This window comes from Podarcis gaigeae (genome assembly GCF_964106915.1).
Source record: "Podarcis gaigeae genome assembly, chromosome: 16".
NCBI lineage: Eukaryota > Metazoa > Chordata > Lepidosauria > Squamata > Lacertidae > Podarcis > Podarcis gaigeae.
Window position 1 is genome coordinate 24,532,116 of NC_139693.1, and position 17,959 is coordinate 24,550,074.

The window sequence follows — 17,959 nt, forward strand, 5'->3', positions numbered from 1 at the left end:
ACAAGTTTAAAGACCTACTGACGCTCAGCCCCAAGCCCTTTTTTGGGTTGAGCTACACACCACTGTCAGCAGAGGGTTGCTCTCCCACTACTGCACAAGGAACACTTTCTGGCTGTGAGGCTTGTAGTTTGTGGCTTCTTCCTGTAAAGAGACACCCACAGGTGACAAAGTGGCAGGGTTGCCCTCGTGCCAGCAGCACGTTTTATAAGCTCCACTGTACTTCTTCGTAACAAGCACAACCCACCACATATCTTAAGCTTAACAGAGGCCACAGATCAATCCTTTGCACCAAGCAATGCATTGGGTTTTGTGCTATTATTATTATTATTATTACTACTATTACAGGTTGTTTTTTCCAAAATATTTATAAACAAAAGGCTAATAACCTTCAACAGCACTTCTGTTACATATGTAAAAAAAAGGGCTTAAGAACAAGTTGTACTCCAATGCACACTAATACAATACAGTGTCTAATGTCCTCAGCCACACTTCTCTACACATCACTCTGGGATTTCCCAGGGAACCGACTTCACACGGGTGTTGGAATCCAATTGGCTGGTCAGTCTCCCCTCGTGATCAGGTCCTCGATGTATGCATCCAGTTCATCATCTGTACTGAAATCAATGTCCTGAAACCAGCAAAGGGAAATATAGTTCAATGCCTATGAGAAAGCATTTGATACAGTAGGGTGACTACTTGCTAGCTGGGGCTGATGTGAGTTGTAGCTGAAAACATCTGGGGGACACCAGGTTAAAAACATGCTCAGATTTTTGAGATTCTGCAGAATCTGCAAGATTCTTTCTCTTGTATTTTTGTGATTAAGCAATTTGTTTCTATACTCATACATTTCCTCGTAGCCAGAAGGAAGGGGGAAATAACAAGAAAATATGTAGAATAGCAATATAAGTATGTGTTCTGTACAGCAGAGTAGATGCAACAAAACTTCTTGGATAATTTACATTTAAATAAAAAAGTCATGATGAAAAAACATTTCCATTTTTTTGCAATTCTGGCTGGGGCTTCACTCACCTCTTGGACTTTTTTGAGCAGTGATACTATGTTAGTCCTTAGCTTCTGGAGTTTCTCTTTTGTCTCTATGAGCTTCTGTTCTTGGATGTGAAGCTTCTCCTCAGAGGCTTTGGCCTGGGCATTAGCTTGAGTCTGGTAGGAGTTGCATAAATTTTTCAGCCCCTTCTCGTACTGCTTGAAATATTCTTTCTGCAGGGAGGCAAGACACAAGGGAGTCGGTTCTAGGAGCTTCAAGAAAAGCCACATGTATTGTTGCAATATGTCCTTATGCAGTGGCAGGCCACACTCACACCATACATTTAAAGCAGTATCATACCACTTTAAAGTCATGGCTTCCCCCCAAAGCATCCTGGGAACTGTAGTTTGTTAAAGGATGCTGAGAGTTGTGAGATCCCTGTTCCCCTCAGAGAGGTACAATTCCTAGAGAGATTTAACAATCACTATCTCTTCCCAGAGAACTCTGGGAAATGTAGGTCTGTGAAGAGGAGTAACAGTGTGGATGTAGCCAAAGTGTCTACAGTGGTGCCCCGCAAGACGAATGCCTCGCAAGACGGAAAACTCGCTAGACGAAAGGGTTTTCCGTTTTGGAGGTGCTTCACAAGACGAATTTCCCTATGGGCTTGCTTCGCAAGATGAAAATGTCTTGCGAGTTTTTCCAACTTTTTCCCCTCCCCCCCTTTTTCTAATCCGCTAATCCGCTAATAGCCACTAAGCCACTAATAGCGCTAATCCGCTAAGCCGTCAATGGGCTTGCTTCGCAAGACGAAAAAACCGCTAGACGAAGAGAATCGCGGAACGGATTCTTTTCGTCTTGCAAGGCACCACTGTATTTCCTTCCCTCACCCTCACCCTCACTTGTGGCAGAGTGCCACAAGGATCTTGTCTGAGGATGTAATAATAATAATAATAATAATAATAATAATAATAATAATTTTTTATTTATACCCCGCCCTCCCCAGCCAAGGCCGGGCTCAGAGCGGCTTACAAGCAATAATAAAAACAAGATGAATGGTTACAACTTAAAAACAAAAATAAAATACATTAAAATAATGGAACATTAAAATATTAAAATGTAGCCTCATCGCAGGAGGAGAAGGAAAAGAAAGGGGGGAAAAAGAGAGAGAGAGGGAGGGAATCAAATTGGCTCCAAGCCAAAGGCCAGGCGGAACAACTCTGTCTTACAGGCCCTGCAGAAAGAAATCAGATCCTGCAGGGCCCTGGTCTCATGAGGCAGAGCGTTCCACCAGGCCGGAGCCAGAGTTGAAAAGGCCCTGGCTCTGGTTGAAGCCAATCTAACTTCTTTAGGGCCTGGGACCACTAGGGTGTTGCTATTTATGGACCTTGAGGCTCTCCGTGGGGCATACCAGGAGAGGCGGTCCCGTAGGTACGAGGGTCCTAGGCCGTGAAGGGCTTTAAAGGTCAAAAGCAGCACCTTAAATCTGACCCTGTACTCCACCGGGAGCCAGTGCAGCTGGAAAAGCACTGGGTGAATATGCTCCCATGGCAGAGACCCTGTGAGGAGCCTCGCTGCAGCATTCTGTACCCGCTGGAGTTTCTGGGACAGCTTCAAGGGCAGCCCCGCATAGAGCGAATTACAGTAGTCAAGCCTGGAGATGACCGTCGCATGGATCACTGTGGCCAGGTCGGGGTGGGAAAGGTAAGGGACCAATTGCTTGATACGGCGAAGGTGGAAAAATGTCGCCTTGGCTGTTGCTGTAACCTGCGCCTCCATGGAAAGGGAGGCATCAAGGATTACACCCAAACTCTTAAAGGCAGGCAATGGCACTAATTGGGCCCCCGCAAGAGAAGGGAGTTGGTCCCTCATCCCCATGCCATCCCAACCTAGCCATAGGACCTCTGTCTTCGAAGGATTTAGTTTCAATCGGCTCCCACGAAACCATCCAGCCACAGCTTCCAAGCATCTGGTCAGTGTGTTCAGGGCCGAGTCAGTGTGGCCATCCATCAGCAGATAGAGCTGAGTGTCATCAGCATATTGGTGACAGCCCAGCCCAAAGCTCCGGATAATCTGGGCAAGGGGGCGCATAAAGATGTTAAAAAGCATCGGGGAGAGAATTGCGCCCTGCGGCACTCCACACACCAAGGAGTGGTGCGACGACATTTCCCTCCCTAGTGCCACCCTCTGTCCCCGACCAGAGATAAAAGAGCACAACCAGTTACGGGCTATGCCCTGTATCCCCACGTCTGCAAGGCGGTGGTCCAGAAGATCATGATCGACCATGTCAAAGGCTGCTGACAAATCTAAAAGGATCAGCAGTCCTGACCCGCCTCGATCCAGTTGTCTATGGAGATCATCTGTTAGGGCAACCAGAGCCGTCTCCGTCCCAAAACCAGGACGGAAACCAGACTGAAATGGATCTAATGCCGATGTTTCCTCCAGAAACCTACCAAGCTGTTCAGCAACTGCTCTCTCAATTACCTTACCCAGGTATGGAAGATTTGAAACTGGGCGGTAATTGGATAGGTCTAAGGGATCTAATGAAGTTTTTTTTAAGAGTGGACATACCACTGCTTCCTTCAATTCCCCTGGGAATGTCCCTGTGTCAAGGGACAAATTGATAATTTCAACCAGGGGGGTCCGCACAACATCTGGACACTCCCTAATCAGCCAAGACGGGCACAGATCAAGGAGGCAGGTGGTGGGCCTACCAACTTGGAGGAATCTATCCACATCAGTATGGAGTATCCGATCGAAATGGTCCAACACTGGACCTGAAGTCAGTCGAGGGGCCTCCAGTTCAGCCACTGTATCTAAATTGGCAGGGAGGTCACGGCAGAGCAACAGGACTTTCTCCGCAAAAAAACTCGCGAATGCCTCACAGCTGTGGGTCAAATTTGTGCTTAAATTTGGTTGTCCTCCTAAGGACGTTATTGACCTAATTATTTTAAAAAGTTGTGCCGGGTGAGAGTTAGCGGATGCAATGGAAGCTGCAAAGTAAGATTTCTTATCAGCTTTCATAGCCATCTCATAGGCTTTCATAAGCGTCCGATAAGATGTTCTTGAGGCTCCGTCACGAGTCCGTCGCCATACTCGCTCTAGCCGTCTGAGATCCCGCTTCATTTTCCGGAGCTCCTCAGTAAACCAAGGGGCCCGGTTTCGACGGGGTCGCAGAGGGCGCTTAGGCGCGATCTCATCAATGGCTGCCAAGAGCCGGTTATACCAGTCCTCAACAAGGTCATCTAATGAGTCGCCAGGAGGAGCAGGGTTCCGCAAGGCTTGTCGGAATCTATCAGGATCCATCAGTTTTCGCGGACGAGCCCAAATAGGTTCGCCACCCGAGCCGGGGAGGAGCGGGAAGTCTATCTTGGCTTTCAGAGCGTAGTGATCAGACCATGGCACTTCCACAGCAGGGAGCATGATCACATCTATGCCAGCCCCAAAGATCAGATCCAGCGTGTGGCCTGCTTGATGGGTAGGGCCCAAAACAACCTGGGAGAGCCCTAGTGTTGCCATGGAAGTCACTAGGTCCAGAGCCTGTGAGGAGGGAGCGGCATCGGCATGGACGTTGAAGTCTCCCAAAACCAGTAGGTTTGGGAACTCCAAGGCCCAGCACGCCACCACCTCCAGCAGGTCTGACAGGGTGGCTGCAGGTGTGCTGGGTGGTCGGTACACCAGCCAGACAGCCAAGCTCTCCTTGGTGCCCCACACGAGACCAACACATTCAATGCTGGAGATTGCCGGTGATGGCAGAGCTCTAAAAGAGCAATCCTCCCGGAATAACAACGCTACTCCTACCCCCCGACCCACAGTCCGCGATTGATGGAGGACAGAGAAACCTGGGGGTGTTATCTCATGTAGGGAGACTACTTCGCCTGATGTAGATACACTGCAATCTTTTGCTGCGAAATTGTGTCTGTCTGTCTTTCTTTCTTTCTCTTAAATAATATCCATGTTTGCCAGAAGGCAAAAAAAATTAATTGGAGTTAAACTGTCAATTTGACAGTGGAAGCCTCTGCATTTGCTATTGAGTAAGATCTGCCTTCCACCCCTGCAGTCTGCTGCCCTCTGCTGGCTAAAAGGTGTCTGGAAAAAGACAAGAGCTGTTCACATCCCAAAAGGGTCTCATTTATCTTAAACGCTTGCACAAAAGGTGTCAGGCAATCCTTTTCTCTCCCCTTTGTGGCACATTCAAATTATAATCTGAGGGTTTGGCTCCTAATTTAGGCACTTTATATACATTATAAAAGGTTACAATTGTGGCTGGTGGTATCATAACCACTGGCTCCAGAAAATGTCTCACTAAAGCCAGCGCACTGAGTTAAAAGGGTAGCAATCTGCCCCTCTAAAAACTGGCAGCTGGCAAAGTATAGAGGAGTGGTTCTCAAAGTTTGTGGTACCGCCCCCTGGAGATGTTTACCTAGGTGGGCACTAATGAGACAACGGGGAGGCATAGAGGTGCTGGAGGTGCTCCCCCTAAGTGCATTGAATGCTTATTTGCAATTGAGCAGGCTAGAGCCTAGAGCAAACACCTTCCTTGCTTCATATTTAAAGTTTTATTGCTCATCACTTTCAAAGCTATTTCCTTTGGTTACGTTTATATTTACAATTCTGTATTGTCAGAAGACAGCTATTGGTTTTCATATAAATTAGTTACTGTGCATTTGTGGTAGGTGAGGGTTTGTGCATGTCTGGTAAACTGAGTTATGTATGGATATTTTATGTTATAAATTTCCTTCAACGTTATGTTTTCAACAGCAAGAATGTGTAACTATTCTTTGCTGGATTTTATTTTGTGATTGTCTTCCTCAGTGGGTCGTGCAAACCGCTATTCTGAATAATGCTTTTTTATAGGGTTGGGTAGTGGGCACTGGAGATGAGTTCATGGAACCAAGTGGGCTGTGCCCCCCCCACAAAAAAAAAACGGGAACTGGTGCAGAAGCTAAGAATGTAGCAAGAGCAGCCACCAGCTCAGGTCTTGCCTCCACTTGTAAGCACAGGACTTACCAGAGGGAAAGCTGCCAACTCTTCCAAATTCATGGCACTCAGGTCATTCTTGGAGATGGGGAAATTTGGGGGCAAGAAGTACCGCAAGCAATTCCTGCCCAAACAAAAACAAGCATGCTAAGAAGAGCAAGGCTATGTGTGCATTACAATTTGGAGAACACAGAATATTTTACAGAGTACAGAGTTCATCTTCTTGAACAGCTTATTCTCCCCGCCTCCCTTTTCATTAATACAGCGAGTTTCTACTCCTTGTGATTCTGAAGATATGCTTCCAAAGATGGTGGGGGCAATGCCTGGTGGAACCACAACGAAGGCAGAATAAATTATGCAAAGTTGCTCAATTTGCATTGGCACAGGCTGCGGCGTTTAGATTGCTCAGGCACAGAATATAAACACTTTGGGCATTTTCTCTGTCCCAACAAAAGAAACTCCACAGCAGGTAACAGGTCAGATACAGTAAGAACATCGCACTGACAACAGGGTGTTAAAAGCAAAGGAAGGAGTCCAAAATTAAGCTGGCATCTATAAAGCTGCTTAGCAAAGAGGCTCACCGGAGAGATTGAGCTAGTAAGTCTACAGTCTCATGGCTGTTGCTGGAAGCGGTGGTGTCCGGCTCAGTCCGGACGCACTCCGAGGTAGAGGGCTCAGGAGCAAGGTCTTCCTTCTCTTGCTCTTGAGTGTCTGGAGTTCGCAGTTCTGGTGAGGGAGGCTTCATGAGTCGAACATCCTTGCTGTTTTTCTCGACCCTGAAGGGAGCAACAGACAGGTCACAAGGAATCCTTGCCATTCTAAAGACCTGAGTAACAGTCTTTGCTGCCTCCCCACGGCAAACTGATGTGCTGACAGCCATTCCCTGGGTACCGAAGATTTGCTTTACATAGTGATGACCAATACTGGCTGGCATTCATTTCCCTTTCCCTGTCTATACACGGTGCTAGAGGCAGCAGCTACCACAGCCCCTGCATCCCAATATAGCTGTGATTCCTACATTGCAGGGGGCTGGTCAAGATGGTCCTTGTCCCTTCCACCACTACAATTCTATGATTCTACACACACACACACACACACACACACACACACAAAAAAAAATTACCAGCGATCTCTTGGGGTGGTATCTGTCGGGACATAGTCAAACTTCACTTTCCAGCGGATACCTTTCTTGCCCGCCTCCACACATGTAACTCGGCCAGTGAACCACTCCTTGTTCACTCGGACTTCCACGTGGAGTCCTTTATCTGAGGGGCACAGAAGGGCAGAAAGTCTTGCATTAAGCATCTGTTTTCAAAGCAAGCAACTGCTTTCAAACAGGATTGAGGTTCGAATCTTTTGTTTAATCCAGAAACTGCATCCCATGGAAATTACATCGCTTAATGTGCCAGAAAGAGATACAGCTTGGTCCCATTCATTATTATGCAGGTTTAAGGGTTAGTCACAGCGGCTGTATTTGAAGCCAGGTGGTTTTGCTTTAACCTGGACTATAAACTTAATGGATGTAGAACAGATCTGCCCCAAACCTGCAGTCATCATGGTGTTCAATACATGCACCATTTTGCTCCCCTGGAAGAATCAAGTAGGTGCAGAGACCAAGCGACTTATTTCTTACCTTTCTGTGCCCTCTTCAGTTCTGCCAAATCTTCTTCCCCTCCGCTGTCTGTGAGCTGAAAGCAGAGTTAATAGAGACTCAGCATAGAGTGCTTTACTAACTAAAAGAAGACCCAACAAAAAGCTAGCTTTAGAATTCAGCAAAAAACTATCTGTGGGCATTTTCATTTGCACTCAACTTTCTGGGCTGGGGATAAGCAGTACTTATGGAATAAAATGTTAATATATTGCTTAAACACAATAGCCTTGCAGCCATTTGCCACCTAGAACAAAAGACTAGAGCAGTCATCCTCTAACTGTGGACAGAAGCTAGTAGCCACTGATGGCCTTATCAAGAAATAATAATAAATAAAATACTAAATTTAAAACTATTATTCTTTGTGAATTTCTCCTCTTTTAAAGCAATCCAAGTTGGTGGCCATCACTGCTTCTTGTGAGAGCGAATTCTATAGTTAACTCTGCGCTGTGTGAAAAAGTACTGATGATTTTACAAGTTAAATTATCATGTTATGCAGGGCAGATTGCTCACTAGCCCTGAAGCAGTCAGTTAAGCTATAGCAGCACAGCAAAGCAGGAATTTCCAGGCAGGAACACAAAGAGTCATCACTGCTGAAAGTCATTGCCTAGTGGTTAGATTGGGTAGTGCACTGGAACTAAGGAGACCATGTAATTAGCCATGTAATTGTTTAATAACAAGAGCAATCAAATTTGCTTTTGTCATTAACACAAGCATCAAAACTTTAAAAGATTACTTTCCTTCTTGTTCTCATAACCTGAACTCCACTTAAAATCCCTGCCCATTATATGACAAGTTTTAACCACTTAATGAAACGGATTTATTTTGATAAATCAAATGCCCAACTCCAGGTGAAACTGTAAGTCAAAACTTGACAAACAATGGACAGATATTTTAAAGTCATGAGTAAAACAAAGGTGATCTTAAAACAGGTTTGGCACTTCTGCTAGTTGCAAAAGACACACATCTGATAGCTTTTGCTGTGAAACTGAGTGAAGGCTGCCATTTGATGGAACACATTATCATGTCCTACCTGTGCTTAAGATGAAATACAGAACATTGAGGCAATTGGGGATTTTATCTCCATGTCCTATATCTGAGCTCAAGCAGAGGAAAGGCACGATAATACACTCCATCAATTGGCAGCCTTCACTTGAGGAGTTTAAGGGGAGGACAAATTCAGCTTGTTTAGCTGCTCGTCTTGGATCTGACTGTCAGAACTGTCTGTCCAGACAGTTTTCACTCACTGACTTCACCAAAATATAGATGTCCATATTTTGGCAAAAGTTCCAGAGGGGATGGAATAGGGACGAAGAACAGCAACTTTATGGGATTCTGAATGGCAAAATCAGACTTGCAAATGTCTCACTCACTTCCACCTCCACCTCGTTGGCGTCTTTCTTCTCTTCTTTCACTGTCACGTGTCGCCCATGTTTCCTCTTCTCTTTCCTTGGCCCAATTTCCTCTTCTAATTCATCCTCTATTGAGCTAATGCTTCTCTTCTGGGAACCTGAAGCCTGCAGAGATTAAGACACGCACTCAACCACCACAAGGAAGACGCATTGCTCCATGGACCATGCGGTTGCATTTCCAAAAGGCAGAGGCACAACGCAGCTACTGAAGGCAGGAAGGGGCCTTATGTTGATTCTGAACCCATCAAGCTCAGACTTGCTGACACTGACTGGAAGCAGCTCTCCAGGGTTTCAGGCAGAGGCAATTACCCAGAGATGCTGGAGATTAAATGTGAGACCTTCCACAAAGCAAAGTTGGTGAACATAAGAACAACCCTGCTGGATCAGGCTAGAGGGGGCCCATCTAGGCCAGCATCCTTTTCTCAAAGTAGCCAGATGCCCTGAAGGGACATCCTATGTGTTTCTTATCCTGGTTTCTTAATGCTGGCCATTGACTGTAATAATAAATTAATCTGATTAGTTTTTACAGAGGAGGGGTGTGTCTCACCTGGGGGTGCTTCACGACAGCGGATTTCTTCAGCGACAGCTGTCCCTTTGCAGGTCTTGGGCTGGGGGATCTGTGGTGGTTCTTGGAGTTCTGAAGAGGAGCAGGGGGCACCCTGCCACTTGCTGAAGGCTTGGAGGCAGGCCTGACAGAGGTGGATGTGGACCTCCCAGGTGTCACCACCACGTGGTTGGAAAGCCTGGCTTCTTCCCTGGAGACTGAACTCTGTGGCTTAGAGCTGCTGGTGGCTGGCCGAGGTGGGGGCCCCTTATTCTGCTGGCCAGTGGACCTGGAAGTGGTCAGTGGGGCAGGAGGCTTGCTGGGAGCATTTCGAATCACATCTGGCAGAGGGGGAGAACGTGGCCGCTGTGGCCTACTCAGCGGGTCTGAATTCTGTAAGGAGGAGGAGAGAAAAGGCAAAGTCAGCTCAGGCTAAGTGCGGAGAGCAGGTGTACAGGCAGCAGTGGAAAGGGTGGCACTCACTTCTAGTGCTGGACGGGTGGTGACTTCCAAGGGCAGCTTCCGCAGGTCAGCTTGGGAACGTATTGGAGTCGTTTTCTGGAGCAGAGCAGATGGAACAAAGACATTAAGAACAGCCACTGCTGGCTTCAAACCTACTTGCTTAGCAAACCTCACAGACCCTCTTCATTCCTGAGAAACTGTATTAAGTACCTGATGACTCAGTGAAGCCCCACTATGTGAGGTGGGGCAATGCTTTTCAGACTGTGATTGCTACAAACTAAGGGGCTGGTTTGCACACACATGCAACACCAGTAGCCGAAAGTGAGAATTAATATGGGAAATCGTGCTACCTTCAAGACAACACAAGTTCTATCTGTTCCTGGCTCAGTTTACATATGCAAATCACAACACTTGCTGCTGTGTAGGGCTGAAACAAAAATTATCCATGAATGGAGAATTTCCAGTTCAAATTTGGGGGTGGGGTCACAAAAGCAGATCAAGATCCTGGGGGGAGGGGAACACTGGCTGTCCATATAATACCCTAGTGGTTAGTGGCTGTAATTCTTTGACCCTGCCACCACCTGAATGCATTCCAACAAGAAGCTCACTTGAAAGAGACAACTGAATATACAGCGTCACTGGCGAAGAATGAGACAGACTGCAGATCGGGGGGGCCCAGTGTCCAGACTTGCCTGCAGCGCCTCCAGCTTCTCCTGCTCCCGGCGAATTTTCTCTGACAGCTCTTTCTGCTTTTCCTCTTGAGACTTCTCTTTCCGCAGCACACACAGGGGAACCTTCTGCTTCTGCTCAGGAGTTTCACACCTGCCAGGGAGAAGAAAAAGACAGCAGGAAGACTTTAGCAAGGTGAAGGAAGAATGTAAACATGAGCGCAAGTTAAAAAACAAACAACAAAAAACCCCAGAGCAAGTTTGGGAAACGCCTGCTCTGCCCAGAGGCTAAACTTCCACACCATACAGGCTCCTCTCTGTAATGAATGAAAGGACAAGGGGAAAAAAGTGTAGGCTTAAGCTGTCAAGCCTATAAAACATCTCATAACCCTGATGGGCTATGCTCTGCCTCCACAGAGGCAGTAAACGCTTCTGAAATCCAGCTGCGGGAAACCACAGGAGGGAAGTTTCTGTTGAGCCCAGGTCCTGCATATGGGCTCCATTGCACCTCTCACCTGAATGATTTCAATGGGCTCCCATGTCTTTCTCCCTTGACTTTATTGACATGGCAGCATAAAAACATAGGTTCTCTGGATGGCTTACAGAAAATACAAAATGGTCACTTTATAATAAAAAATACAAATTTCAAAACAATGGTAAGCAGCATAAAATAGCTCTTTCTGGGAGCAGAAGAAATGTAACAACTAATAAATGCAGAAAAATGAGAAACAAATGCAGATAAAAGGGATAACAGATCGAGAAGATCAGTTATTTTAAATGACCTGGGTTTATTAAAAAAAACCTCCTATGGCAAAGATGGAAAAACATATGGCTCTGTCAAATATGGACCCCAACAACTGAACAGTTACAAGCTAGTGCTTACAGACTGCTGTGCAGATTACTAAATTAAGAGGGCTCAGAGAGCTTCATAACACATCCTCACCTGTCCTGATCAGGGCTGGGGTTCATGGCACAAACCCAGGTGTCTGGGTTTTCCTGCTCCACGGAGCTGAGCTGGAAGGGGAGGGTCCGCCATTTCAGACACAAGTCTACTGACACAAAGACAAATCATGCCGTTAGCAAATTGCAAAGCCAGATGAAAGAAACCCACTCTGCACCCAAGGCCTGCAAGCAAGGACACTAACGAACACTAAATATGTAATTGTTTTAACTGTTTTTTAGGCAACTGTTTTATTCCATGTGATTATATTGTAAACCACCTTGGGATGATTCATAAATTTTGGATTATTTATTAAATTTATTAGTTGCTTTTTTGCCACAGCAACTCAGAGACTTACAATATTTTAAATAGGAAACAAACACATACATACATTTAAGCCAGCATTTTAAAAATCTAAGAGACAATATTTTTTTAAAAAAGAACTACAGTCGTACTTCCTTTTGCGGCTGGGATCCGTTCCTGAGCCCTGGCCGCTAGCCGAAAAGGACACAGGGCAAAGTGCCGTGTCTGTGCACGTGCGCGGAGCGGTTTGCGCTTCTGCGCATAGAGCGATTTAGTGCTTCTGCGCACGCGCGAGCGGCAAACCCAGAAGTGACCCATTATGGTACCTCTTTGCTGCGGACGTTCGCCAGAATGGACGCTAGGCAAGACGGACATTCGTGGAGGTATTACTGTACATTGAAACATCCCACCCACTGTAGGAAGCCACAGATAATTAAAAGCCAAAGGCCTAGTGGAAAACAAATGCTTTTGTCTGGTGCCTAAAGATATGCAATGATGGCTCCAGGCTAGTCTTCCTGGGGAGCGTGTTCCACAAGCGGGAAGCCACCACTCTAATGTTGCCAGCTTCCAGACCTCCTGTGGAGACAGCACTCAAAGAAGGGACTTGGATGATGGCTGCAGAGGTGAAGTAATAATGACAATGATATGCCTATTGTTTCTTTGCTCCCCCCCCCCCGAGGAAAAAAGAACATCAAGAGAGGGCTGACCCCCCTAAACTCCTAGTTCCCAGCACAATTAAGAAATCAGTTCCCAAGATTCATTGGAGGAAGCCACATGCTTTGAATATGCATGGTGTCAATTTTTATCATTATATTTTGGTTGTTTTGCCGCCTAAGGCACTGCTGGGGCTTCAACTCCCTGCAAACACCTTTCCAATCCTGGAATGCTGGAAACTCAGCACTACCAGACGTACCGCACTGAATGGTGGTGGGGATCTCCATGGCTCTCCGCCGCTTGTAACGCAATTCATTTGATGGAGGCTGGTTCCAGTTAGCAGATAAATAGCCAAAGTCATCCCAGAACTTGCTTATACCTTTCTGTGCTGGAGGGTTGTTGTTGTTGGGTTTTTTTGAAAAACGAAACAAAACATCAAGATGAGCAAGCAAGCAAACAAACACACAAACACACACCCGTGGTCTAATAACTATCCGTTGTCTTGGTTTACAACCATAATCCGTTCTGGAAGTCCAGTTGTAAACCAAAACAGGTTGCAACCCAAGGCATGCTTTCGCCAATGGGACCTTCAAAAAAAAAGAAGGGTTGTAATCCCTCCCCAAAAGAGGGGGGGGGGAGTTGTAATAACAATAAAAAGGGACACACACTTCCGGGTTTGACGTGGTTGTAATCTAAAACAGTTGCAAACCAAGGTAGGAGCAATACTAAAATACTCTGCTATCCATGTCCTAATAAACAACATTTTTTCCCCTGATAACCAAAGATGTAAACACACAAAAACACACCCATGGTGTAATAACTATCCATTGTCCCTTCCCTGTGCCTAGCATTCCCCTTCCATGCCCAACTTCCCACCAGACTGCAAGAGCAGCTTACCAATCTCAACATCCTTCCAGTACTGAGCCAAATGTTCTCCCATTGCCCTTAGTAAGTGCCGATACTCCTTGGCATCGGCAAAGTCCTGCTTGTTATGTGTCGGCTCCAAAACCAGGTAGGGGACATCAACAACTCCGACAACACCACCACATGCCCTGGGCGGGAGGAAACACAACAGTGATAAGCATGCAGGCAGCAACCGGCCTGAGAAGGACAGAGTCGGAGGACAGGCTCCTTCCTTCCCACTACAGCAAACATGAACCTGGTTCAGTGTAGGGCAGACGGAGCAGGGTTAATTAAATATCAAGGACGGAATAACTCATGGAGGTGAAGGCTACTGATGGCTCCCAGCCACAATGGCTATGCTGTGCCTCCAGAATCAGAGGCAAACATGCTTCTGAACACCAGTTGTTGGAAACTGCAGGAGGGGAGAGTGCTCTTGTGGTTGGGTCCTGCTTGCCTGTTTCCCACAGACATCTGGGTGGGAACTGGATGATGAACTAGATGGGACCTTGGCCTTATCCAGCAGCCCCATCTTATGTTTGAAATGTAAAGGCTTGATGTAATTAAAGGCTCCAGCAAACAGGGTCCCAATGAATGAACAAAACTGGCTGCTACAGCAGCTGTGAAATTCGCCCACAGATGAAGCTTTCAGTTAATGCTCTGCCACGAACAACATGCATTTGTTTCTAGTAATCATGAGTTGCACATGCATCTCTGCGCAACATGGACAGATGGTTCCCTATGATAATGTTCTGCTGGAAACAGGTTATCTAATCTAAGAGAGTATCACCCTGACAAGATCATCTGTGTACTGTGCAGAGCAAAGGCTCTCTGTCAAATTGTAATTAGGATCAGTTTGGCACCATGATCAACTCAGTTTGCCTCCTGTTCTTATGAACAATGCAGTTTGATACCTGAAATCTGTGTTTCCCTGAAGTTTCAATTTGTGGTTGAGGGGACCTTTAACAATTTAGAAGATGAAACTCAGGGTATACATGCAAAACCAACAATGGATTACTCCTCACAATATATTTAACCATTCATATGAAATCAGAGGGAATTAGAGAAAGTGTTTTCTCCATATCCCTGAAACATATATTTCTGCTTTTGGGCTTTCCAGAAGAGGCACCTGGTTGGCCACAGTGAGAACAGGATGCTGGACTAGGTGGCCTGATCCAACAGGCTATTCTTATGTTCTTAAGATAGTAAGAACTGAAGAAAGCATGCAAAATAACTGTGCAATGAACTTGATTTGCTGCAGCTCTGTTTTCTTTTAAAGTACAGAATACACCAAGTGGAAGAGGAGGGTAGGGGTGGGGCTGATCAAGACTCACATAACACAGGAGAAAACAGGCTGATTCACTTTACTTGTCATTAAGGCAAGAACTAACTAGAGGTCTCTGCAAGAAACTCACATGCCACCCTCCAGCTGCGGGCCCACCTTCTCATACATCTTAATCAGTCGGCTGCAGTTATAGATAAACATCCCATCCAAATGCCGCTGCTCAATGTTCACACCAAAGATGAAGTTCAGCTCCTTTGGTTCCTTGAGGGCTCTGCGACAAAGATGTAGAGAAAAGACAGCAAATAAGGCTGGAGATCCATTGGCAAAGCACAGAACAGCCAGTGTATTTCCCAGTGCCCAGGAGGGCGCACATGTCAAATGCTTCCAACAAATAACAAGTGTATTGTGGGTACTTATTGGAAAGTGGGGGGAAACAGGGGAATGAAAATGTATGGACCAGAAATGGGTGAGTGTACAACAAATGAGGGTCCGCACATGACAAAAATTCTGACCTTTTTGCTGAATTCTTGATATTAGTATTTAATTGATTTTTTACCCTGCCCTTACTCTTGAAAACAAAACAAAAACATCAGTTAAAAATTCCAAAAACAATTAAAAGCTCTAAAAGCAGTTACACCCAGCGTGATCTCCGGATTGCCAAAAACAGTATTCTTCAACTTTGGTCAAATCCAGAACTGTCCACGCCTAATTAAAACATTTTTTAAAACAAGGAATTTGGAAAGCAGGGGTGCTAGCATGAATAAGATATGGGGGGGGGGGAGCCCTCTCCCTGCATAACTGATCATGTGACACAGGGCACGCACACCATTTGGATGGCAATGCCCATCAACTTTGGGGGCCCCCAGTCCCCACAAATATTTTATTGGGGGGGGGCAGAGGAACCCTTGGCCCCAAGAGTTGGCTCCCATGGTAAGGTATAAATGAAATGGATACACCTTCAGAACTGCAAGATCCTTATCAGCAGGGGAACAAAGCAAGAGGCATGGAAGAACTGGAGCTCTGCCACTCACCGCTGCTTTGCCTCCCTGATCCTCTTCTTAACATCTGCCTCTCTACGCATGGTTATCGCCACGTCTTGAGCTTGGCGCAACATGACCTGAGGATGTGAAGCACACTTAAAATGGTTACGCAATCTTGAAGCACTACCTAAAGTTTGTGTTTTTATACACACAGCTTCTCCTTAGTGGCCCTAAAAAAGCATTCTACAATGATAGCGGTGAGACAGAATGACTGTCTTATTTATTTATTTATTTATTTATTTATTTATTTATACATACATACATACATACATACATACATACATACATACATACTATATTCTCACAATATAGGCAATATCAGATTCTCATGAAGTCCATGTATATATTAAAAACACACAAACTGCTGGACTTTAGGCAAATTACTAACTTCCTTGTTCCAGAAGACATTTTAAGGTAGTGTTCAGTTTAATGAAAAAGGTTTATTATTTTATTGTCCCATTTTCTGTGGATTGTTTTTATGTATACCACTTAGGAATGCAAATAATTAAGCAATATATAATATCTTAATAATTAAATACTCCATCTTCCTATTTCATCAGGGGTTTTATCTTCATCAAATTATCATGTATTATTCATTTAATTCATCACATTATTTATATTTATTTACAACAGCACCCATCTATTAAACTTAAGCATTACATTTAGTCTATTTCATGGTGAATTATCATAAATATTGTGCCACAGATTTCCACCTTTCACAATAATTTTAAAAACTTCTATTCTTCCTTCTGATAAGCAATAAATGTGGATGATACTCAGCTCTACTTCTCTTTTAAATCAGAACCAGTGAAGGCGGTGAAGGACCTATGTGAGTGTCTGGAGGCGGTTGGAGGATGGATGGCAGTGAACAGATTGAGGTTGAACTCTGACAAGATAGAAGTACTGTTTTAGAGGGACAGAGGGTGGGCAGGTGTGGAGGACTCCTTGGTCCTGAATCGGGTAACTGTGCCTCTGAAGGACTAGGTGCACAGCATGGGAGTCATTTTGGGCTCACAGCTGTCCATGAAGGTACAGGTTATTTCTGTGTCCAGGGCAGCTGTCTCCCAGCTCTATCTGGTACGCGGGCTGAGACCCTACCTGCCCGCGGACTGTCTTGCCAGAGTGGTGCATGCTCTGGTCATCTCCCGCTTGGACTACTGCAATGCGCTCTATGTGGGGCTACTTTTGAAGGTGAGCCGGAAACTACAACTAATCCAAAATGTGGCAGCTAGACTGGTGCCTGGAAGTGACCGCCAAGACCATATAACACCGGTCCTGAAAGATCTACATTGGCTCCCAGTACATTTCCGAGCACAATTCAAAGTGTTGGTGCTGACCTTTAAAGCCCTAAACGGCCTCAGCCCAGTATACCTGAAGGAGCGTCTCCACCCCCATCATTCTGCCCGGACACTGAGGTCCAGCTCCAAGGGCCTTTTGGCGGTTCCCTCCCTGCAAGAAGCGAGGTTAAAGGGAACCAGGCAGAGGGCCTTCTTGGTAGTGGTGCCCTCCCTGTGGAACTCCCTCCCATCAGATGTCAAGGAAATAAACAACTATCTGACTTTTAGAAGACATCTGAAGGCAGTCCTGTTTAGTGTTTGATGTTTTATTGTGCTTTTAATATTCTGTTGGGAGCTGCCCAGAGTGTCTGGGGAAACCTAGCCAGATGGGTGGGGTATAAATAATAAATTATTATTATTATTATTATTGCTAGATTGTTTGTTTGTTAATTGTGCCTGTACTATTTTCACAGATTTGCAAGCTGTAAAACTATGCTCCTCATTCTGTGATTATATGCAATTCTGATCTGTGAATATTCTGAAATGAATCTTCTCCAAAAGAAGAAACTCTATGAAAGTAAAAGGGAATTATGCAATTATTACCTACATGAGCCATAAATGCAGAGATGAATTGGCCAAATCCTATTCACAGGATGTTCAGCCTCCCTTCACCACACATCACTTTAGTACATAGGCACAACTCGTAGGGGCTTCTTAACTCCTGCAGAGGAGGAGTAAAACCAGCAGAAATACTGACTGTCACCTGCTAGAACAGACACTCGAACTGTTTTGAGAGCCTAACCAGACACCATTCTTTCAGCCTCTTGCATTCACTGGCAGCAGTCCTGCTTAGCTCAGGGAAAT

General features: G+C 45.5%; 1 protein-coding gene across 3 annotated transcripts in view; it reads right to left on the reverse strand.

Moving 5' to 3' along the window:
* Nucleotides 1-296: 296 nt before the first annotated feature.
* MORC2 (MORC family CW-type zinc finger 2) overlaps nt 297-17,959 on the reverse strand; it is a 52,473-nt gene continuing 34,810 nt past the window's right edge. For all 3 annotated transcript variants that reach the window (XM_083717015.1, XM_083717014.1, XM_083717016.1), the window contains 15 exons: nt 15,810-15,895; nt 14,909-15,049; nt 13,491-13,645; nt 12,853-12,981; nt 11,640-11,745; nt 10,721-10,850; nt 10,050-10,124; nt 9,570-9,959; nt 8,984-9,127; nt 7,596-7,650; nt 7,086-7,227; nt 6,544-6,738; nt 5,993-6,086; nt 1,030-1,218; nt 297-628 (listed from right to left, as the gene is read on the reverse strand). In XM_083717015.1, the coding sequence (XP_083573141.1) occupies nt 560-628; nt 1,030-1,218; nt 5,993-6,086; nt 6,544-6,738; nt 7,086-7,227; nt 7,596-7,650; nt 8,984-9,127; nt 9,570-9,959; nt 10,050-10,124; nt 10,721-10,850; nt 11,640-11,745; nt 12,853-12,981; nt 13,491-13,645; nt 14,909-15,049; nt 15,810-15,895 (2,100 nt within the window). In that variant the 3' untranslated portion in view covers nt 297-559. The remainder of the gene's footprint in view (nt 629-1,029; nt 1,219-5,992; nt 6,087-6,543; nt 6,739-7,085; nt 7,228-7,595; nt 7,651-8,983; nt 9,128-9,569; nt 9,960-10,049; nt 10,125-10,720; nt 10,851-11,639; nt 11,746-12,852; nt 12,982-13,490; nt 13,646-14,908; nt 15,050-15,809; nt 15,896-17,959) is intronic.